At 38.8% G+C, this 24,768-nt stretch overlaps 1 protein-coding gene across 1 annotated transcript in view; it reads left to right on the forward strand.

Annotated features, from left to right (window-relative positions):
- PGGT1B (protein geranylgeranyltransferase type I subunit beta) overlaps window positions 1-24,768 on the forward strand; it is a 57,500-nt gene that overhangs the window by 10,493 nt on the left and 22,239 nt on the right. The window contains exons 2-5 of the mRNA XM_005685283.3: window positions 735-853; window positions 17,322-17,389; window positions 21,323-21,474; window positions 22,910-23,042. Of these exons, the coding sequence (XP_005685340.2) occupies window positions 735-853; window positions 17,322-17,389; window positions 21,323-21,474; window positions 22,910-23,042 (472 nt within the window). The remainder of the gene's footprint in view (window positions 1-734; window positions 854-17,321; window positions 17,390-21,322; window positions 21,475-22,909; window positions 23,043-24,768) is intronic.

A 24,768-nucleotide genomic window follows, 5' to 3' on the forward strand; every position in this document is an offset into this window, starting at 1 on the left:
GTGGTGTTGGAGAAGACACTTGAGAGTCCCTTGGATTTAAAGGAGATCAAACCAGTCAATCATAAAGGAAATCAGTCTTGAATATTCATTGGAAGGACTGATGCTGAAGCTGAAACTCCAATACTTTGGCCACCTGATGCAAAAAGCTGACTCCTTGGCAAAGACCCTGATGCTGGGAAAGATTGAAGGCAGGAGAAGAAGGGGATGACAGAGGATGAGATGGTTGGATGGCATCACTGACTCAGTGGACATGAGTTTGAGTAAGCTCCGGAGTGATGGACAGGGAAGCCTGGCGTGCTGCAGTCTATGGGGTGGCAAAGAATCAGACATGACTGAGCAACTGAACTGATAAATTGCTCTTGGCGAATCAGTGAAAATTGAGATTTGTATATATTTTCCATCCTTTTGGCCTTATATATACTGACTAGGTGCGTGGAATTCTTTCTCAATTCTACTTTTAGCCTTTAGGTTGCTCATAACCTGGCTTCAGTAAATTCATGTATACTTCAGATGAGTAAGACGAGTTCTTAGGCCTTAAACGTCCCTTTATTAGAAATTAAAACAAAGATTTGATTGATATTATTAAATTATAAGATTAAATTGGGTTTTTCTGATTTCACAAGTTGGGGCTATTGTTTAAATTATTGTAAAGTTAAGATGAGTTTATTGTTTTTCTGAAACAGAAAGACTTCATTGGTTTGATAAGATGGAATTTTATATTTTTTTCTTTTTAGGTTGACTATTGCATTTTTCGCACTCTCTGGGCTGGATATGTTGGACTCCTTAGATGTGGTGAACAAGGATGATATAATAGAGTGGATTTACTCCCTGCAGGTCCTTCCCACAGAAGACAGTGAGTGAGTTTTTAGCTTTTTATTTTTAGTGTGACTAGCTGTGCCTAGTGTAACATGTGTGTTGGACTTGGAAATCTTCGTGTATTCGCAAACCATTATCATATTGGGTTGGCTGAAAAGTTCGTTCGGGTTTTTCGTAACATCGTACAGAAAAACACGAACAAACTTTTCGGCCAACCCAGTATTTCATTCATCTGCGTTTTCCTTGTGATGTGGCGCTCCCTTTCTGTTTGAGCAAGGTGCTGGCCAAGGTAGGCCCGTGCCTTGGGAGGCTGCTCTGAGGTTGAGCGGGGATTCGCAGCTGTGCGCCATGCTGCTGTGCACGTCCACCCTGACAGCTGCTGCTCGACGACTTGGATCCACGTTCGTGTTTGATTAGTTTTGTAGCATTCACTCTGTTTTTCATTCTCAGCCATTCTTTTTGTCTCTTCACTGAAAAACTCCTTGCCATCAAAAAGTTTCATTCCAACCTCTTAACCATTTTCCCCGCTAATGTTCCGTTAGTGTTTCTTTAATGGTTTCTTAGAACTCTTGGTTAAACTTCAGTCATTTTTATGGTTCTTAACAGTTTATATATTTTGATCAATTAAATAAATTCTCAGAATTCATAAATTACAGATCAGTTAAATACACATAAGTTTTATAAACTCTGTTGTTCACTCCATTAAGTTTAAAATACCAAATATTGATTTAACTTATAAATGTTAGAAATTCTAACATTCAGTTGAATTAGATCAAGCCCAAATAAACTCCCAGAAAGTCATGTACTTCTTATGTGTGATCACTGCTTTCCTTTCTTTTATGAGTCAGCATTTATAATTTAATGATATGGTTCATTGGTTGGAGTAATCTCACCCAGGTAAGCTTTGGGGAAATAATAAACCAAAGCTTTATTTAGAAAGAAAGAGCTTTGATCTGTTAGCAGATACCATTGGACATAGTGTGAGCTTTCTATTTTATTATTCTTGAAGTTTGTAGTATTTGTTTATAATTTTAAAAAGTCTTTGCTTATTAATGAATTCTTGTTAAAAAATGGTTAGGCATTTTGGATCTTTCAGAATTCTAATATAAAATCTAATCATTTTTCACCAATGACTTGAAACAGCATATGTGATATACTGATGAGTAGTTACAGATTCCAACATGTTGCTGAGTAGTATTTATTGAATGTTCTGCTAAGAATACTCTGCTAAACTTGAACAGAAGGACTGTTGAAAATTATGAGATATGGTTCTCGTTCTCTAGGAGCTTGTGGCTGAGGTGAGGCTAAGTTCTAGTCACCTGCAAAATGGAAGTAATTTGTATTTCCTTTTTAATCAGATTTTTTTTTCACTAGTCTGAGTGAAAGTCTGGAAGTTTTTAAAAAGTTAGATATTAATATTAAACAGATGTAAGGTAGTTTTGTTACAGATTATGTGTAATTTTTGCTTGTTTACTAACAATGCATGTCCTAATTATAAATTGTTGTTTCCTAAGTATATTTCACATAGTACAGATAGGAAATTATACACTGTGGTATATAGCAAAGCTATTCTATAAGAAGTTTTTGCTAAAATATATTACTTTTAGACATTACTTATGATACTCATTTCCTTGGAATAAAATAGCTATGGTCCCTCTAGAAATGTAGGAAACCCATGCTATAGGTTACATTTATCAGAACACTAGTCATTTTTTTCATTGTGCTTCCTACATTCTTTTGTATTTTTATCTGCCTTTAAGGACAGTTTGCTGGCTTCATGATTGAGCTAATTAATACCATATTCGTTTTGAAGGCTTCTTGCTTTTCTCATTATTTATCTTCTGTTGCAAGAGCCTTGCCAATTGTCATCTGAAACTGTCACGTTATCCCTGATAATTGTGTTAGCTGTGCTCTCACTAGAATGACCAAAATGAGAGAGGTGGGAAATACCAAATGTTGATGAGGAAGCTGCACAACTGTCACTGCTATTTTACAGCCACTGTTCGGCAGCGTTCACTAGAACCAAGCAAATGCACAGTCTGTGGCAGCGATTCTGCTCCCTAGCATGCACCCAGCCAGGAATGAGACATGTGCTCTCACAAGGTGTGTGCTAGAATGTCCATTCATAGCAGTGTTTTCACAGGAGCCCGGGGTGGGAATATGCAAGCTGCCCGTCATTGGTGTTGTAGATCAGTGGTGTATCGGAATTCACACACTGGATCACTGCACAGTAATGGCAAAGGACAATTTAGACCTGCATACAGAAATCTGGATGAGTGGCACAAACCTATTTGTGATAAACATATAGTATATTACTCTGTTAATACAAAGTAAAAATGTCAGTAAAGCCAGTGTGAGCCTTTGGGGAGTGCCGAGAAGGAAGCAGGACGGGCTTCTTGGGTGCTGGTCATGTACTTTTTCCTGAGCAGAGAGCTGGTTATACAGGTAAGTTTCCTTTGAAGAAGTTCATTAAGCTGTTTATTATACTTTGATGAAAGTTAAAAAATTTTTTGAATTTGGGTGTATTTACCATCTCTTTTGAGATCATTCAGAATTCTCTTTCCCATTGTACTTTCAACTCCATGTACTTCATAGATTGAAGCCCATTGCTAATTTTTCACCTTTTCAATCATTGCTGCTTACCTGTTGCTTAAAATATTTTTGCTTATGTCTGAATTGTAGACTTCTGGAGGGCAGTGAATGAACCTGTCTTAGATTTTTTTTTCTCTTTTCATGTGTAGTGCATCATTGTGTATCAGCAGTTGTTGCACTGTAAATTATACCTTTTCCTATTTTTTTTCTTTTGTGTATTTTCACATTTAGCCTACAGCATTCTCTGGCTCCTCAAATATTTTCGCATTTGTAAGGCATTTGCAAGCTGAATAGAATGCTTTCTATAACTCCTAACTCTCTACTTGTCCTACTTTGTGATATCACATAAAATCCTAGGGGACTTAAAAATCGTAAAAGTGTTAAACAGAACCCAGAGACCATAAAATAAAAATTTGGTAGATTTGATTAAATAAATATTTTTAAATGTGACATAGGGAAAGATAAAGTTGGATAAATAACAGACTTGGTGGAAATTGTGCCACTGTGTATACTAGACAAAATATTAATATCAAAACTGTAAGAAGTTGTTAAAAGATTGAGGAAAAGATGACACATTGCCATTTAGAAAATGACAAAATTTGTGAATAGACACTCCACAAAAGAAGTACACATAGTCATTAAATACGTGAAAAGAGGACCGACCGATAGTAGAAATTAGGGAGATGCCATAGAAACAAGAGATTAACATTATTTTTTACCTAGCACATCAATTTACCAAAAAGTTTTTAAAAGTTGTTAAGAATGTGGGGAAAAGAGCACTTTAATACTCTGCTGTTGGAAGTGAAAATTGTTGTAACCTTTGGAAGGGCATTTTAGGAGTGTGACTTTTTGCCCTCACCTATCCTTGTGTGTGTTGGATCTAGTTAAATCATGGTCCCCCAAAGGCATATGCACCCAGAACCTCAGAGGGTGACTACATTTGGAAGGAGGGTCTTGGTAAGCATAATTAGGGTAAGGATCTCAAGAAGAGTGACTGGTGTCCTTCAGAGAGAACGGAAGGGAGGTACTTGACGGAGGCCAGGCCATGTGAAGACAGACGCAGAGCTCAGGGGTGGGTCCGCGTGGTAAAGAGCATCAGGAATGCCCACCAGAAACTCAGAGGAGGTATACACTTGGCTTTCCCTCAGAGCCCTCGGAAGGAGCCAACCTGCTGACAACTTGATTTTGAACTCCTGGGCTCTACAGCTACAAGAGAATACATTTCTGTTGTTTAAAGCCGCCAGGTTAGTGGTAAGTTGTTGCTAACCTCAGGAACCTAGTACATGTGCATGGAACTCTGTAGAGGGATGTGTTGGCATTGTTTGTTATAATAATACGTCAGAAACAGTAAGTATCCACCAAAAGTGGAACAGTTAAATAAGCTGTAGGCCAGTAAAGAGTACTGCCCTGTAGTAAGGTGACTGAGGTAGATCTGTATATGTACTTAGATGAAACTGTTCATCAGATGCGGTTAAATGGTAAATACCAACGTGTACAGGGGTGTTTTGTTTTAATAATCTGTTAACATCAGTGTATAGGAAAATCTCCAAAAGCATGCATAGACAGCCTTTGTCGAGGGGAAAGTAGATGAGAACAGAGGTAGGGGATGGCTGGATAAGGTACTTTAGTTTTATTCTATATTTCTGCGTTGTTTGAATGCTGACAATAAATATTCTGTATTTTAAAAATTTTAGTTGAAAAATCTTTATCTCAGCCTTTCTTCAAAACACAACACAAATAAAAACGAAGCCAATTTATATGATTATACACAAATATTGACATTTTGCTACTGGCAGGAACAATTCAGTGCATTATTTAATATTTTGTAGTTTTCAAATACATCATCAGGTTGTTCTTCCCTCAGTCTGCCTTTCCCAGAAGTCGGGCAGACATTGAAAGGGCGAGTGAGTGAGAGGCCTGCCCGAGGTCACACAGAGATGTCAGTGACAGAGTCAGACTGGAATCCCTGGCTTCTGACTCCAGGTCCCCATGCTGCTATACTGGGAAAGTATATACCCTTGTGGAAACTGTTCTGTGTGGCAATTAAGTACATTGTAAATATTTAATCACAATTATCCCCTAGGATTGTAAAGATCCCCGTGGTATCCTAGTAATAAGTGCGGTCAGACCATTGGAGGGTTGGGGCCCTTCTCATCAATGTCAGGAAGTATTTAGGAAACACCAGGGATCAGCCCGGGGACTTTGTTACCCTCTCTGACCAGGGGCACAACCAGACAATTTTGGAGCTAGAACAAAACAAGGAATATTATAGTCCATCAGTTTACAAGTAGATGTTAAGATCCAGAGAGAGTAATCATTTGCTCACAGTAATATAACTAGTTGATGTTAGAAGCAGAGTTAGAATGCAGCTTCCTGTTTCTCATTTTCAGTTTTCCCTATGCTGATCCCATGCACCAAGTGCTCTTTTTATCATGTGTATTTTTCTGTGAGATACGGATTTTTTCATGAGAACTCAGGCTGTCTTATGTGTCTAAAGGAAAATAAATCTGATATCTCTTCCTTAATAGAGCTCATAAAAATTATAATTAAGTGTTTGGAAATGTATATAAAGTGGTTTAATATTAAAATGTAAAATGTTCATTGATTTCAATTTTTTAGTAGACTTTCAGTGAGTTTGCGTCCTTTTTTTTATTTTAAACATCATGCTGGAAATGTGAGTATAGTTTCATGTGGCTAAGCTGAGCATTAAAACTTTTAGAAATTATAGAACACTTGTTTGGGAGGCATTGTAGATCAAGAATTTTATGTAAAGATAGTGTCCCGGTCATGGGTTGGTTTACATGCCCAGCGGCCCTTAGTCGCTTATCTGGTATGCTATGCCACAAGTCTTTTCACAGCCCACCTGCAGTTCCAAATTCTCAACTTACTGTTTTGTTGGATGAAATGCTATTAAAGTTCAGATCTCTATGAAAGAAAATCCCCTACCTGCCTTCTTTTTAACTGGTCTAGGTCCTATTCTAAAACTAATCTGTGAAATTTAGGAAATAGATACAAAAACGTTTTTTTAAGGTATGTAGTATTTTATTTACCTTGTGGGGATCTTTCTTGACATCCTGAAACAGGAGTCATATAAGATGTTCTTTTACTAGGAAACCTTGTGTTTCTTGAGATCTGTGAGAAATTATTTCTATAGCCATAAAATGTAAATGTCTACTTTTACATTTTAAAAAAAATCACCACATTCGCTTGAATTCTTTCTGCATAGTGCAATAACATAACTTTGAAAATGAAAATTAGAATGTTAAGAACATAACCAAAACAAGTTTTGGATTATATAAGCAGCACACCACCACTAGTAATGTGATATTTTAGCTCGAGTTATATTTTATTGGAAGCATTTAAATATAATATTTTATGTATTTTTATTTTGTCTCAATAAAATTTTCTCTTACGAGGGCAAATTCATTTTCTTATGAAAAGCAAAGTAACTCTGCTGACTAAAATAAATCTTTTTAAACTCTCATTAAAGTTTTACATTCTGCGAGTTTCTTTGCTTTTTAGAGAATATCTAAATACATTGTCTTTATGATGCTTGGCATGGCTGGAGTTTCTTTGAGTTTAGTAGTCAAATCCTAAGTTGTAAGTCAGATATGACCCAGTCATCAAGCAGAAGTCAGCTTTGTAGCTTAATACTTATCTTTAATGTGCAAGCATGCAGATAAAGGGATTGTTTTCCTTTATGGTTGATAGCTAAATATGTTTTACTCTTTAATACATCTCTCTACGTACTTGGCCTTCCTTGGTGACCGAGTGGTAAAGAACCTACCTGCCAATGCAGGAGACATAGGTTTGATCCCTGGCTCAGGAAGATCCCCTGAAGGAAGAAAGGACAACCCACTCCAATAGTCTAACCTGGAGAATCCCAGGCACAGAGGAGCCTGGTGGGCTACAATCCATGGGGTTGCAAGAGTGGGACATGACTCAGTGACTAGACAGCAACTACATACTCACACATAAATGCCCATATGTATATTACACCCATTCATGTGCCCATATTTGCTGCTGCTCCTTTTTCTTTCTGTTGACCCAGTTTCATTTTTTAAGTAATCTGGGTTTTTATGATGCATAGCTGTTTAAGCTACCTCCATATAACGAGGTAAACTTGTTTGACTTTATGGATGTGTTCACCAAATCAGTGATTCTCAATTTTGACTGTGTAATAAGGCAGGGATTATTTTTCTTTCTTATATGCATTAGTTCAGGCCCTACGCTGAGGGTTTTGATGTGGGCCGCGGTTACGATCCAAAAGCATCCAGATTTTTCTGAACTGGACTTGATCATGTTCATCAGCCAGACCACATTTTATTTGCTTGTACTGAATAGGAACACTGGAGGGTGCTATCTCAGTTCAGTTCAGTTGCTGAGTCCTGTCCAACACTTTGCAACCCCATGAATCGCAGCACACCAGGCCTCCCTGTCCATCACCAACTCCCGGAGTTCACTCAGATTCACATCCATAGAGTCAGTGATGCCATCCAGCCATCTCATCCTCTGTCGTCCCCTTCTTCTCCTGCCCCCAATCCCTCCCAGCATCAGAGTCTTTTCCAATGAGTCAACTCTTTGCATGAGGTGGCCAAAGTACTGGAGTTTCAGCTTTAGCATCATTCCTTCCAAAGAAATTCCAGGGCGGATCTCCTTCAGAATGGACTGGTTGGATCTCCTTGCAGTCCAAGGGACTCTCAAGAGTCTTCTCCAGCCTCACAGTTCAAAGGATCAATTCTTCGGCGCTCAGCCTTCTTCACAGTCCAACTCTCACATCCATACATGACTACTGGAAAAACCATAGCCTTGACTAGACGGACCTTTGCTGGCAAAGTAATGTCTCTGCTTTTCAATATGCTATCTAGGTTGGTCATAAATTTTCTTCCAAGGAGTAAGTGTCTTTTAATTTCATGGCTGCAGTCACCATCTGCAGTGATTTTGGGGCCCCCCAAAATAAAGTCTGACACTGTTTCTGCTGTTTCCCCATCTATTTCCCATGAAGTGATGGGGCCGGATGCCATGATCTTCATTTTCTGAATGTTGAGCTTTAGGCCAACTTTTTCACTCTCCTCTTTTACTTTCATCAAGAGGCTTTTTAGTTCGTCTTCACTTTCTGCCATAAGGGTGGTGTCATCTGCATATCTGAGGTTACTGATCTTTCTCCCGGCAGTCTTGATTCCAGCTTGTGCTTCTTCCAGTCCAGCGTTTCTCATGATGTACTCTGCATAGAAGTTAAATAAGCAGGGTGACAGTATACAGCCTTGACATACTCCTTTTCCTATTTGGAACCAGTCTGTTGTTCCATGTCCAGTTATAACTGTTGCTTCCTGACCTGTATACAGATTTCTCAAAAGGCAGGTTAGGTGGTCTGGTATTCCCATCTCTCTCAGAATTTTCCACAGTTTATTGTGATCCACACAGTCAAAGGCTTTGGCATAGTCAATAAAGCAGAAATAGATGTTTTTCTAGAACTCTTGCTTTTTCCATGATCCAGTAGATGTTGGCAATTTAATCTCTGGTTCCTCTGCCTTTTCTAAAACCAGCTTGAACGTCAGGGAGTTCACAGTTCACGTATTGCTGAAGCCTGGCTTGGAGAATTTTGAGTATTACTTTACTAGCATGTGAGATGAGTGCAGTTGTGCAGTAGTTTGAGCATTCTTTGGCATTGCCTTTTGGGATTGGAATGAAAACTGACCTTTTCCAGTCCTGTGGTCACTGCTGAGTTTTGCCAATTTGCTGGCATATTGAGGGCAGCACTTTCACAGCATCATCTTTCAGAATTTGAAACAGCTCAACTGGAATTCCATCACCTCCCCTAGCTTTGTTTGTAGAGATGCTTTCTAAGGCCCACTTGACTTCACATTCCAGGATGTCTGGCTCTAGATGAGTGATCACATCATCGTGATTATCTTGGTCGTGAAGATCTTTTTTGTACAGTTCTTCTGTGTATTCTTGCCAGCTCTTCTTAATATCTTCCGCTTCTGTTAGGTCCATACCATTTCTGTCCTTTATCGAGCCCATCTTTACATGAAACGTTCCCTTGGTATTTCTAACTTTCTTGAAGAGATCTCGAGTCTTTCCCATTCTGTTCTTTTCCTCTATTTCTTTGCATTGATTGCTGAGGAAGGCTTTCTTATCTCTTCTTGCTATTCTTTGGAATTCTGCATTCAGATGCTTATATCTTTCCTTTTCTCCTTTGCTTTTCGCTTCTCTTCTTTTCACAGCTATTTGTAAGGCCTCCCCAGACAGCCATTTTGCTTTTTTGCCTTTCTTTTCCATGGAGATGGTCTTGATCCCTGTCTCCTGTACAATGTCACAAACCTCATTCCATAGTTCATCAGGCACTCTATCTATCAGATCTAGGCCCTTAAATCTATTTCTCACTTCCACTGTATAATCACAAGGGATTTGATTTAGGTCATACCTGAATGTTCTAGCAGTTTTCCCTACTTTCTTCAATTTAAGTCTGAATTTGGTAATAAGGAGTTCATGATCTGAGCCACAGTCAGCTCCTGGTCTTGTTTTTGTTGACTGTATAGAGCTTCTCCATCTTTGGCTGCAAAGAATAGAATCAGTCTGATTTGGTGTTGACCGTCTGGTGATGTCCATGTGTAGAGTCTTCTCATGTGTTGTTGGAAGAGGGTGTTTGCTATGACCAGTGCATTTTCTTGGCAAAACTCTATTAGTCTTTGCCCTGCTTCATTCCGCATTCCAAGGCCAAATTTGCCTGTTCCTCCAGGTGTTTCTTGACTTCCTACTTTTGCATTCCAGTCCCCTATAATGAAAAGGACATCTTTTTTGGGTGTTAGTTCTAAAAGGTCTTGTAGGTCTTCATAGAACCGTTCAACTTCCGCTTCTTCAGCATTGCTGGTTAGGGCTAGACTTGGATTGTTATGCCCAAGTCGTCAAATCTCCCAGTGACCACCAGGGAGCCGATATCTGATGCAAAAAGCAAGAGAGTCTTTATTACCAAGCTCGAGGTGGGGCTCCCACCGTTAACCGACGCAGCAGCTATAGGGAGGAGTCCTGGGTTTTTGGTTACATTGCTTATATAGGGAGTGTTCATGAAAAAATTTCTAGGTTGCAGGAAGTCTGATTGGTCACTTTCTTTCAAAGGGTTGTGTGTTGGTTTTTGATTGGTCCCTATTACCTAGGTAGACCACAAGTTCCTGAACGTTAAGTCAGGAGATTCTGGTCTGGGTCCGATTGGCTCGTGGGTGGTGGGGTGAGGTCAGGGGATTTCCAAAGGCTCTTTTCCCGGAACCTCACTAAATGGAGTTTTTCTGTTAACAAAATGGAGTAGCTTAGATTCTTCAGGATTACTGTGATATTGAATGGTTTGCCTTGGAGACGAACAGAGATCATTCTGTCATTTTTGAGATTGCATCCACGTACTACATTTCGGACTCACTTGTTGACCATGATGGCTACTCCATTTCTTCTGAGGGATTCCTGCCCGCAGTAATAGATATAATGGTCATCTGAGTTAAATTCACCCATTCCAGTCCATTTTAGTTTGCTGATTCCTAGAATGTCGACGTTCACTCTTGCCCTCTCTTGTTTGACCACTTCCAATTTGCCTTGATTCATGGACCTAACATTCCAGGTTCCTATGCAGTATTGCTCTTACAGCATCGGACCTTGCTTCTATCACCAGTCACATCCACAGCTGGGTATTGTTTTTGCTTTGGCTCCATCCCTTCATTCTTTCTGGAGTTATTTCTCCACTGATCTCCAGTAGCATATTGGCACCTACTGACCTGGGAGTTCCTCTTTCAGTGTCTTATCATTTTGCCTTTTCATACTGTTCATGGGGTTCTCAAGGCAAGAATACTGAAGTGGTTTGCCATTCCCTTCTCCAGTGGACCACATTCTGTCAGACCTTTCCACCATGACCCGCCCGTCTTGGGTTGCCCTGTGGGTATGGCTTAGTTTCATTGAGTTAGACAAGGCCGTGGTCCTAGTGTGATTAGATTGACTAGTTTTCTATGAGTATGGTTTCAGTGTGTCTGCCCTCTGATGCCCTGTTTCAACACCTACCAAAGAAGTTTAAACTTTATCCTGAATATGCATTCAGTTGTAAATTTGTAATAAATTGCATATTTATACTTGAATAGTTATCATGAATAGGTAAGCTTACTAGCATTATAAAAGACTTCATAGTAGCAGACAAATGTTGACAGGAACCAGAAAGAATGGCCTGACGAATTTTTTAAGATGATGATGTGTATTCCTGTTTGAAAATGGAAGAAAAGATATTTTTATTTTGAAGAAACTTTCCTTTATTAAGCCCCTACTATATATCAGCCTTGATATGAAACTGACTTAGTGGGGGCTCTAGAAGGTTTCTTAAGGGAAGTATAAGCTCAAACCTGAAACATGGAATCAGAGCTTTCTTTCATCAAAAGTAGAAATAGGATTTGATTTTCATAGAGAACTGTCAGCAGATCAGTAGCTTGAAAGGATAACTTTTAAAAAGGCAATCCAAAGGGGAAAAAGGAAAAGCTGATTGCAAAAGTTTAAGTAATAATAGTAAAACTTTTCAGGGTTCAGGTAAAATATAGGACCTAGGACAGTATATTGTTTAACATTACCCCTCACCCAATTCAAGATGGATTAAAACAAATGACGCTAAAAGGATAGAGGCACTCGTAGCTTGGTAAGGAAGGGGTAATTTATTTTTAATTTAAAAAATACAATGTTGCGTCCAGTTTGGAGTATGGGAAGAGTGTTAGGCAGAATTCTGAAGATGTCGCCTCCTCTCCCCCCACAATTCCCGTTCCCTGGTGTTTCAGTCAAGCACTACTCGGGGCACTACAGATGCCGCAGGTGAAGTTAAGGTTGCTAATCAGCTAATCTTAAAATACGGAGGTTGTCTGTGGTTGTTACACATGCAGTCACAGATAATCACATGCGCCCTTATTATAGGAGACAAACGAGAGAAATGCAGGGAAGGAGGACGAAGGAGAGAGGCTGCAGAAGGGGAAGCTGGAGAGAGTCTAAGCATGAGAAGGGCTGGGGCCCCATTGCTGTATTCTGAGACACGAGGGCCCATAGCAGGAGATGGCAGGAGTGCCCTCTGGGAGGTAAGGGCGTGCCCTAGCTGACAGGGCAAGGGAATAGAGACTTTAGTCTTACAACTGCAAGGAACTTGGTTCTGCCAAACAACCTTAAATGAACTCAGAGGCAGATTGTTCCCCAGAACCTCCAATAAGGAATGTAGCCCTACAACATAAAACAGACATTTTAGCCTGGGGAGACCTGCCTTGGCCTTCTGACCTTACAGAAGTGTGGGACAATAAATGAGCGTTGTTTTAAGTTGCTAAGTTTGTGGTAATCTGTGATGACAGCAGTGACAAAGACAAAACTCCGCTTTATTCATGTCCCGTAAAATGTTACGTTTATTCCCTTTGAAGCTTTGACGATAAGTGCACTTCCTAATTGTAAGCTTAATACACCTGTATTTTTGTATCCTGCTTTTCTCTTAACTTGATTATATATATTTCTCTGTGTTACTGTGCAGTTTCCCCAAATCATTGCTTTTAATAGAGTAGATACATTGCTTTTCTTTGAGTAGATGCAATATGTTATATATTTAACCCATTGGACTTCTGTGTCACTTCAAAATTTTTATCATCAAAATGCTACCCTGAGTGTTTCTGTGCATATGATCATCTCATATTTGAAGTTACTGGAGTGGATATTCACATGCATCATTACCAAGTCAAAGGGTACAAGCCTTTTTATGACTCACGAGGCATTAGCAAGTCTTAAATGGCTTACCAATCTAAAGTGAAAGTCGCTCAGTCATGTCCGACTCTTTGCAACCACATGGACTGTCCATAGAATTCTCCAGGCCAGAATACTGGAGTGGGTAGCCTTTCCCTTCTCCAGGGGATCTTCCCAACCCAGGGATCGAACCCAGGTCTCCCGCACTGCAGGCAGATTCTTTACCAGCTGAGCCACAAGGGGAGCCCTACCAATTGAAAAGTTTTTATCAAAATTAAGAGAACCATGTTCATCAAAATCATTATCACCATTAGATGGTAGTCATTTTTAAGTAATTATTAAGTAATTTTTAAGTAATTATTTTTTTTTGTTAATGGGGGAAGATTCTTGGTGCACAGTTTTAACTTTAGGGAAGTTGAGTTCAGTTCAGTTGCTCAGTCGTGTCTGACTCTTTGCGACCCCATGAATCGCAGCACGCCAGGCCTCCCTGTCCATCACCAACTCCTGGAGTTCACTCAAACTCAGGTCCATCGAGTCAGTGATGCCATCCAGCCATCTCATCCTCTGTCGGCCTTCTCCTCCTGCCCCCAATCCCTCCCAGCATCAAAGTCTTTTCCAATGAGTCAGCTTTTCGCATGAGGTGGCCAAAGTACTAGAGTTTCAGCTTTAGCATCAGTCCTTCCAAAGAAATCCCAGGGCTAATCTCCTTCAGAATGGACTGGTTGGATCTCCTTGCAGACCAAAGGACTCTCAAGAGTCTTCTCGAACACCACAGTTCAAAAGCATCAGTTCTTCGACACTCAGCCTTCTTCACTTTCAGCTTTCTTCCAACTCTCACATCCATACATGACTACTGGAAAAACCATAGCCTTGACTAGACGGACCTTAGTCGGCAAAGTAATGTCTCTGCTTTTCAATATGCTATCTAGGTTGGTCATAACTTTCCTTCCAAGGAGTAAGCGTCTTTTAATTTCATGGCTGCAATCACCATCTGCAGTGATTTTGGAGCCCCCCAAAATAAAGTCTGACACTGTTTCTACTGTTTCCCCATCTATTTCCCATGAAGTGATGGGAACAAATTTAGGGAAGAAGTTTCCTAAATTACTCAGAGAGTTAATGTATAAGCTACCATTCTAAGTATTTCAGGAGATATAAAACTGAATAGTGTGAAAGGTGGAGTCGCTCAGTCGTGCTTGACTCTTTTCGACCCCGTGGGCTGTATAGTCCGTGGGATTCTCCAGGGCAGCCTGTCCCTTCTCCAGCAGATCTTCCCGACCCAGGAGTGGCGCCGGGTCTACTGCGCTGTAGCCGGATCCTTTACCAGAGCCACAAGGGAAGCCCTGTCTCAGTGCCTAGTGCCTGAAACCATTCGTGATTAGTCGTGCACCAGTCAGGAGGGATGTGAAGCTAGTGCCTCACCTCAGAACCAGTTTTTAAGTCAGCTTGATTTTTTTCCCAAAACTTACTTATTTTTTTTTAAACTTACTTATTTTTAATTGAAGGAGAATTGCTTCACAATATTGTGTTGGTCTGCCGTACATCAACATGAGTCAGCCGTAGGCATGCATGTGTCCCCTCCCTCTGGAACCTTCTTCCCACCTCCCCACCCTTTCCCGCCAGTGTCACAGAGCCCTGGTTCGAGTTCCCTGAGTCATACAGCACTTTCCCGTTGGTTATCTACGTTACACGTGGTAGTGTATATGTTTCCATGTTACTCTCTCTGTTCGTCCCGCCCTCTCCTCCTCCCCCCCAGCCCACGTCCATAAGTCTCTTCTCTATGTCTGCATCTCCATTGTTGCCCAGTAAATAGGTTCATCAGTACCATCTTTCTAGACTCCATATATATACATTAATATACAGTATTTTTTTTTCTCTTTCTGACTTACTTCACTCTGTATGATAGACTCCAGACTCATCCACCTCATTAGAACCGACTCAAATGTGTTCCTTTTTAGGGCTGAGTAATCAATTGTGTATATGTACCACAACTTCTTTATCCATTCATCTGATGATGGATATCTAGGTTGCTTCCATGTTCTAGCTATTGTAAATAGTGTGTCGGCTTGATTTTTTTTTAAATAGCAATGCATATACAGTCTGTTGGTACTACATTCCTACCTTCTGTTTCTATCATGCTGATTTTCTAATAGTTCTTAAAACCACACTTACCTTTTTAATGTGGGTATAACCATTTCTTTTCATTTATATTTTTGAATTTCTTTCCAACATTACTGACATATATGTAAGTTTAAGGTATACAGCATGATTATTTGATGTACATATATACTGTGAAATGATTACCACAGTAAGGTTAGTTAACAGCTCCATTCCTCTCCCAGAATTACCTTTTTGTGTGTGTGGTGATAAAATTTAAGTTCTGCTATTTACGGTCATATTAACTTGCAAGGATACAGTATAGTATTGTTCAGTACAATCACCATGCTGTACATACATGAGATCCCCAGATCCTATTCACCTTACAGTTCAAAGTTTGTACCCTTTGGCCAGCATCTTCCCTGCCAGCCCTGACAACTACTAGTCTCCTCTCTCTGAGTTCAGCTTGTTTGGATTACTAAATGTAAGTAACATGCGCTGTATGTCTTTCTCTGTATGGTTTATTTCACTTAGTATGATGCCCTTTTCATGCTGTCCATGGGGTTCTCAAGGCATTACTTTGCCAACAAGGTCCGTCTAGTCAAGGCTATGGTTTTTCCAGTGGTCATGTATGGATGTGAGAGTTGGACTATAAAGAAAGCTGAGCGCTGAATGCTTTCGAAATGTGGTGTTGAAGACTCTTGAGAGTCCCTTGGACTGCAAGGAGATCCCACCACTCCATCCTAAAGGAGATCAGTCCTGAATATTCATTGAAAAGACTGATGCTAAAGCTGAAACTCCAATACTTTGGCCACCTGATGTGAAGAGCTGACTCCTTTGAAAAGACTGTGATGCTGGGAAAGATTGAAGGCGGGAGGAGAAGGGGACGACGGAGGATGAGATGGTTGGATGGCATCACTGGGCATGAGTTTGAGTAAACTCCGGGAGTTGGTGATGGACAGGGAAGCCTGGTATCCTGCAGTCCATGGGGTTGCAAAGAGCCAGACACGACTGAGCAACTGAACTGAACTGAACTGAATGCCAATTAGGCTCATCCATATTGTTGCAAGAAGCATAGTTTCCACCTTTTGATGGCTGAGTCATACGCGTGTGTGTGTGTATGTGTGTGTGTGACATACATGTTTGTCTATAGATGCCTCACATGCTTTCTACCCATTCCTCCATAGTTGGACACTTACGTTGTTTCCATGTCTGGGGTATTGTGGATAATGCAGTGAACATGGGACTACAGATAATCTGTTTGATATAATCACGCCATTTTTTAAAATGTATATACCCAGAAGTGAAATTGCTGGATCACATGGTGGTTCTAGTCTTAATTTTTTCTATGGCTACAGCAGTTTACATTCCCATCAGTAGTGCACAAGAATTCCTTTTCATGGGTGTAGCTATTTTCTTTCTTAGGTTCCCAGTTATATTCCATTGATATCTTGAAAAATGAAAAAGTTTAGGTGGGAAAAATATCTGTGTGATTAAACATGCTATGAATAAGCAGATACCAGGTTCTAACTTCAGTGTTCTTTGTGCAAAGTATTGTACTTAGATGAAGGACTATCTTATACTAAAATGTAAAGTACATTTATTTTCTGCAACTGTGGAACAATTTATACCTAAACCTTTCTCCCCTGTGAAGAAGCTGTGAGTTAGGGTTAAAAGACACTGGACGGGACTATTTGTATTGCTAACCAGCTATTAGTGTGAACATGTCACTTATTATCAGCGCATCTGCTTTCAGTTCTTTAGCATGAGAGGTTGAATAGGTTGATCACATGAAAAATCATCATTTAGAAAAGGTAGGAAAACATTTTTGACTCAGTGACATAGGCTGAAATTAAAAGTATCTGGTAGGAAGTCATGTTTTGGTTTGGACTCGTTTGGAAATTAAATGAAGAAACCCACGTAAAGCTCCTAGAGCAGACATTCAGCATTGGGTAGCATGAAAATGGAGATAGTGACAAAGCTTTGGTACTAAATTATGCTTTTTCTGAGAGACTGTATAATTGAACTGCATTAGAATCTGTTTGAAAATAAGGTATACTTTAAAAGTACATGTTTTTATTTTCCAGGATCAAATCTAAATCGCTGTGGTTTCCGAGGCTCTTCCTACCTGGGTATTCCATTCAATCCATCAAAGGTTAGTTCTGTTTGGATTAGGAGGAAAGAGGAGGGGGGAGTGTAGAGATTTTAGTAAGAAAACTAAGAAAGTATATAGGAAGAACCAGGTTTCCAAGTTTTAGTGTACCTAAATAAATGTGTTTTATGAACTGTAACTCTTTAAGGGAAAGCTATACCCACTTTACTTTCTGAAATAATACACAGTATATAAACCCACAGGAATTCCTATTGTTACAAAAATTATGTTTTGGTTGCTATTGCACCTGCGTGTGTGTGTGTGTGCAAGTTATTGGTGATTTCTTGGAGAAAATGGAAATAAAGTACCTGAGTACATTTGTTCTCTAAGAACCCTTCTGTGTGTTATAGTCGGGCTTCACATTTGGTTCACATTTCTTAGGAATGAACGAAAACATTCTTGCTAAGGCACTGATTCGAGGCCCAAGTAGTGATGAATTACGATGACCTTCATGACAAAGGCAGGCTGTCTCCAAGGTTTCAGGCAGGACTTTGGTACTAGTACATGCAGGTGCAGAAAATCTGTGAGTCCTGACAGCTTTTTTCCTTCTTCAAAGAGGTAGACCCCAAATGAGCTTTTGTAGGTATTTCTTCTATGTACAAAGTATTTTTCTACAATAGAAAGCAGAGAAAAGCTTCATCATTTTGTAGAAGACCTCACAAAATAGAAACTTTTTCCTAGATGGGATCAGCCTGCTTATATAATGGTTACAAGCCAATATCTGGTTACACTGAGTACATCAAGATTTGTATCTGGTTCCAAACTGAAGATAAATGGCATGCTACCAGTTTTTCCATACTCTGCTTCAAAAATTTGGAATAAATAGTGATTTTGGAGGAGGTGACATGATTTGACAGAGGCACCACTTCAGCTTTCTTCCTTTGCCTTAAGCTGTAGACAGGTATGCCTATGTGAGTCACATGACTTTGCTAAAGTATCTCCAGTCACGTATGCCCATTGCTTTTATTAGAGAATCTAGAAAAAAGATCCGTAAAAATTGTTCTTTTTATCTGATGCATAAAATACTTTGCAACTTAAGCCAGTGCTAAATAGAGATAGCTCTGCATTTAGTCATAATGGACAGGATATCTATAAGTCATGACCCTGATGGTAATGACCGTTATACAGCACTATACCCTATACAGATGTATACCTACACTTGTTGGAGTAACACAGTTCTTTGATAACATTACTTTAAGGACCTTTTTCCCCCTCACCCCTCTCCCAAAGCATATTTAAAATAACAAAAATAAAGTTTAAAAAGAAACCTTTTTTGCCTTTGGTTCACAGGGTCTCCTAAAACCCATTTATGGCCCTAATTCATCAAGATCTAGGCATTTTCTGGGGAAGCTGGGTCCCACTCCAGTCTGTGTTGCATTAATCTGAATGTTGAATGATAGAAGGAGCTAGAGGCTCTGGTGGAATCATACGGGCCCATGAGGAGTTGTCTGTTAGTGTGGTGGCTGAGAATCCAGGAGAGGGGTGAAACCAAGAGAACCTGAGGGAGCAATAAGATTTTCTAATATAGTATATAACTAAAATAACATCATCAGTTTTTCTTCTAAAACCACCTGTAGGCCATTGACTTACCTGAAAAATGCTCAGGGCCGCTAGTGGCCATAGAATACGTTTTGAGAAACACTGATGGATCCTCTCAACCCCGTTTTCTCAGTTTTTCTTCCAACAGATCCCGTATTCTCTGTGAAACCATATACTGTCCTTAAGACATACTGCATAGCCAGGAGTTTTCCTTCTCTGCTTTGCTTCTACTTTTCCTCCTACCTAAAGCCCCCTCTTCACTGTGCCTAACCAAGTCTCATCCCGCAGAAAAAAATCTTTATCCATGCATTACTGTATTTCCACCGTGGCACTTATCACATCCTGTTTTGTACTGTACTTATTCAAATAAACCTCTCTTCTACCTTCAAGATTAAGGTACATGTTTGATTTATGTTTGGATTCGCCACAGTGCTTTTAACATAGCAGATACTTAGTTTAAGTAAGTTCCAATACTTCGGCCAACTGATGCAAAGAGCCGGTTCATTGGAAAAGACCCTGATGCTGGGAAAGATTGAGGGCAAGAGGAGAAGGGGCGACAGGATGAGATGGCATCACTGACTCGTGGGCATGAGTTTGAGCAAACTCCAGGAGATGGTGAAGGACAGGGAAGCCTGGCATCTTGCAGTTTGTGGGGTCTCAGAGAGTCAGACACGACTTGGCAGGTGAACAACAACTACAACCAAAAAAGAATTCTAAGAAGTCAGTTATAAATGTGGAATAGAATATCCAGGCATATTAGAGCTTAAGTTCTAAGGAGGAACTCAGAATGAAAGAGATACCACAATGAAGATTTGCTTGTCATATTTGTGAGACCATATAAGGAATTGTATATGTAAGACTGGATAGGTGGGGCAAGTTCAGATTTAGAGGAAATTTGAACACCTTACAAACTTATTCTGTAAAGAACTGCAGAAGGTCAGTTAAGGGTTCTGATGCAGGTAAGTGTTCTGATGAAGTGGTTCTAACGCCCTTGGGTCATGACTCCAAAGAAGTGGTGGCCCTTTTGATATTTGCCTTGCACTTGCGTCATCATGAGTAAGATGACTAGCATCTGTATAGGCAGTAACGTTAATCTTCACAGTAACTCTGTGAAGTGGATACTGGTATCTCCATTTTTCAGAAGGAGGCAAGCCATTGAGTAATAGAGCCAGGATTTGATGCCTTTCAGTAGTGTAGAGGTTAACATTTATTGTAGAAAGCAATGGAGTCTATTTTAACCAAAATCTTTGTATAAGATTCATTTTAACTTTGTAGTATTTTGAGCAGTTATTCAGGTATTTGAAGCAGTTATTGATGAGCCCAACTAAAATAGAAAGAAAGCCGATGAGAAAGATGAATTTAAAATGTGCTGTTAGTCTGTCAAAATCAGAACTTTCTTAACAGAGAGATAAATTAGTACAATGTGAAATTTTACATTTTTTTAAGTGAAATTAGCTTTTTATAATAACTAGTTAATAGTATTGGTTACTTGAAAATAATTATAAAACTTTAAGTGCTTTGTGTAATGTGCAGTCTTAAGTTACTTGGCTTTACATTTTTACTTTTATTTTAAAAAGTTTTTAGGTTAATTTTATCTCTGTCTGTGCCAACTAGAGTCTACAGGGTTTCCTACAAGGAGTCACATATTTTATAAACCTTGACAGAGTTTTGCTAACTTTTGTAGTTTTCTTGGAACCATCAAATCAGTGAAACTAACTCAGCAAGTATTTTGGTAATACGAGTTTCCTAGTTTGACTCCCCAGCTCTGCCTGGGCAATTGCTAGTCTAACAGTCTTCACAAAACACTTTACAGTCAATACTCATTTGAGATCTAAACTTTAAAAGTTAGATTATTTTATTCAGAGAATTTTTCAATGTTAGTATCTTAAGCCTTTGTATTTTTTTGTTATTTACTATTCTAAGTGTTAATGTTATTAGAAAGTAAAATAATTCAACTATATGAAAATAGGAAAAGATTTCTCAACTATATTGTTTTGTATTATTTTTAAATGGTAATTAGTACTGTGGTACTTAATTTGAATTTGTATGGCATAAAATAATTATTTCTAGGTGCTTTTCTAACTTTATAAGGCTTAAATTATAATTGATCTGGTTGATCAAATAAAAAGTTTAGATAATTTGGCTTACTTGAATATCAGATCTACTTCCATAAAGCTTGAGGATAAATTTTAAAACTACATGCCTGGATAGTATGCAGTAATACCTATGTTGAGACATACATGAAATTGAGTTTTATTTTTCTCTACCAGATGTCTACACAAGTCAGTAAAAACAACGTTTGATTTTACTGTTTACTGAAGCTTCTTGTCAAATTGTATAATGGAGTAAGATTTCATTTCAGTTTTCTAATTAACATTATATTAATTTTGAATCTAGAATCCTGGAACTGCTCATCCTTACGACAGTGGCCACATAGCAATGACCTACACTGGCCTTTCATGCCTAGTTATTCTTGGAGATGACCTAAGCCGGGTGAATAAAGAAGCTTGCTTAGCAGGCTTGAGAGCCCTTCAGCTAGAAGATGGAAGGTACAGGTCATTTTTTGTTACTTGCCTCTCTCTCTCTCTCCTGTTTTTTTTTTTTTTAAAGAATCTTTTGAAACTAAAAATTAATATAGTACTATAGTAGACCTATAGAATTTGTCATAAATTCTTATTCCAACCACCTAAAAGTTCACTGTATAATATGGTTTAAATGCCTGATCAATAAAATATTTCTTATGTGAGTGAAAATAAAAGTAATCACAATAATAGAACTCCATTTTTATTTTTATTTTTTTTAAGAAGACAATAAGTGATCCGTAAATAAGTGGTTTAATAGTTTCAGGATTAGGATCTACTTTAATTTACCTTCCGGGTAAAAAGTTAACATTTTGAAGCAGACATAAATTTAGTGTCAATGTTTTAAAAGTTTATTTAGTCTAAACTTTTATTCCTTAAGGTAGTTATAGGGGGGAAAAAGAGATGAATGTTGAATATTATATTCTAGTATAGGTAGTTTCTGTGATATTTTTAAAGGTTAGAAAAAGAAGTTAGTTCATTAATACTTGATGATTTGAGTCATGGGTCTAACAAAAAAGAGTTTTAAGGTGAAGCATTTTTTTAAATCTTAGAAGTAATAAAGCAGTAGTGATTCTGTCTAAAGAGGGAACTTGGCAAACAAATCCCGCCATATTATATCTGTGTTCCGTTTACTGTTGTCTCTGTTTTCCTGTCATTATTTAAAAAACACTGCTCTTGCTGAGGGGAAAATTAATGGAAACATGCAAGATAATTGGCATTGATTGGAAATACTATTAAACTAAATACTTAACGCAGCAAGTACATGTCACTAATTTCTCAGTATTTCACTATAGTCTTTGGCTGCTGCTGCCTTACCCTTGTTTATAAATAAAATAATAGACATCAAACACCCTTACATACTTCTCTGCAGTCCACGGGGTCACAAAGAGTTGGACACGACTGAGTGACCTTACTTACTTACTGAAAACTTACTTACTTACTGAAAAAAATAGGTGTAAATTAAAACAATATGATCAGTTATCGTACTGGTTATCTATATGTACATTGAGAAGAAATTTTACATAGGCAAAACCAACAGTTCCCAGGTTTCACCTGCTCCTGTTTCTCTCATGGATTCTCAGACCACTGTGCCACAGCTTCCCGTGGCTGAGAGCAGATGAACTTGCTCTGGAGTGGTGGCGTCTGGAGAGGAGTAGCTGCGGTCATGGGTTAAGCTACCCGGACACCAGAACTTTGGAGCAGAGTGATGATTTAGGGGCAGTTTTATATCATTCAAGTTAATAGTCCTGTTCTTTACTGAATAATACAAGTAGTATATGATTTTTAAATCCGTTATTAGTGATAGGCTTTTCTGTGAGTGAAAACATGAAGTGGCTGTTTCTAAACGGCCCCCTGTACAAGTAAATTGCCGTACAGTAAACCATACTGCTCTCACTTTCAGTTTTTGTGCAGTACCCGAAGGCAGTGAGAATGACATGCGATTTGTGTACTGTGCTTCCTGTATCTGCTATATGCTCAACAACTGGTCGGGCATGGATATGAAGAAGGCTATCAACTATATTAGAAGAAGTATGGTGAGTTCTGTCGATAGTGACTCTCACCTTTAGTTATTATTGCTGTTATAGGAGAGCTGGGAGGAGAATGGGCCAACAGAGGATGAGGTGGTTGGATGGCATCGCTGACTCGATGGACATGAGTTTGAACATGCATCAGAAATTGGTGATGGACAGGGAAGCCTGATGTGCTGCAGTCCATGGGATCACAAAAAGTCGGACACGACTGATGAGAGCTGAGGCATGCCTCATCTCTTCTATTAATAGCAGTAATTTGGAAATAGGGTAATAAGATTGCTTTCTAGGTACATCATATAGCCATGTAAAAATAATAACATATATTTAGCCAGAATAGCCATGTGAGGACAGATTGACTCTTTAGCCATTAAATTTTAAATATAATCTGATTGTATCCAAAGAAACAATATCTTTCGTGGAAAGAAATTTTACAAAAAAATGTAAAATCTCAAAGTAAATGTTGATAGCCTGTCCTAGTAGGGGTCCTTGAGAAGTCACAGCCAAACTTAAAGGAGAATTGTGGTGCCCTTGGTGAGATTATTCCTATATATTGGGTGTGAGATGTTCCTTAAGCCATTTTAAATAGCAAGATTGGGCTGACAATAGGTTTTTGGATCACTTTTGGTTTCTAAACAGTTTTATGTGTGGGTTCTTTTTTCTTTTTTTTAATCTAAGGTTTAAGGAGAGTATCAAGTAGAAATGTTTCTTTCACACAATATAGTTAGTCTTTCTTTTTTTATCAACAATAGTAAGGAAACCTTAGTCTCAGCCAGAATATCATTTGCTCTTCTTTTTAGTCTTTCATATAAAATCACAGTAATAGACGTGCTACTTCCCAGGTTTATTTTACTTACTAAATATGAAATTTTTATTTTATAGATTAAAGTATTTTAGGCTGTAGCTCAGCTTTTACTAGTCCATATTTTAGAGCAGAAATGTAAGTTTTTAGAGGAATAGAGTTATTTTTAATTAAATATATAAATCAGAATTTGCGGAATATACAATAGCACAAATTTTTAAAAGCCTCGGGAGGCAGAAAGAACAAACCTTTAAAGAAGTTTTAAGACAAAAGGAGTTTGATATTATAGACAAAGATGGGTGATTGTTTTGCCAAAAGTTTTACTTTTGTTTTCAATTCAAAGGATTCGTTAGCCAAAGAAACCATTGTTACACACATAAACAATTTCTATTTTTTATGGAAGAAAGATAATTTGAAAAGAAATAAAAAATAGAATTAACAGTGTATACATCACCAAATTGGGCTGAGCTACCTCCAGACTTGAACAGCGCTAGGGAGTCCCTTGTTAACAGCAATCTGGAGGCCCAGTTGAGAAGAGTCCAGGGGAGATGCGTCCACCCACCAGTGAGACTTCAAATCGCAGTTTCAGGGGCTTCTGCTCGTAATCCTAGGCCACAAGCTGATATCATCATCAGTTTGCATCAGTTTGTGTGCAAAAATGCGGGTATGGTTTTACTTTAATCTTTCTACAATGTGGAAAGATTTGCTTCACCTTATGAGTTATAGAATTTCATTAAACCCTCCAGAGAGGGAGCAGGGATTGCCCAGACCATCAGGGGCTCAAGAATTTCAAGACGAATTCTCTTTCTAATCTGAAGTGCTGCCTGACTTGCTGTGCTTGCCCGCAGGCATGGAATCCAGGCAGTGTCCACGCAGGTCAGAGCAGATCAGAGGGCTGCTCTCCTGCTTCTGAAGCCTGAACAAGACTTT

The sequence above is a fragment of the Capra hircus genome, chromosome 10 (genome assembly GCF_001704415.2).
Source record: "Capra hircus breed San Clemente chromosome 10, ASM170441v1, whole genome shotgun sequence".
Lineage (NCBI taxonomy): Eukaryota > Metazoa > Chordata > Mammalia > Artiodactyla > Bovidae > Capra > Capra hircus.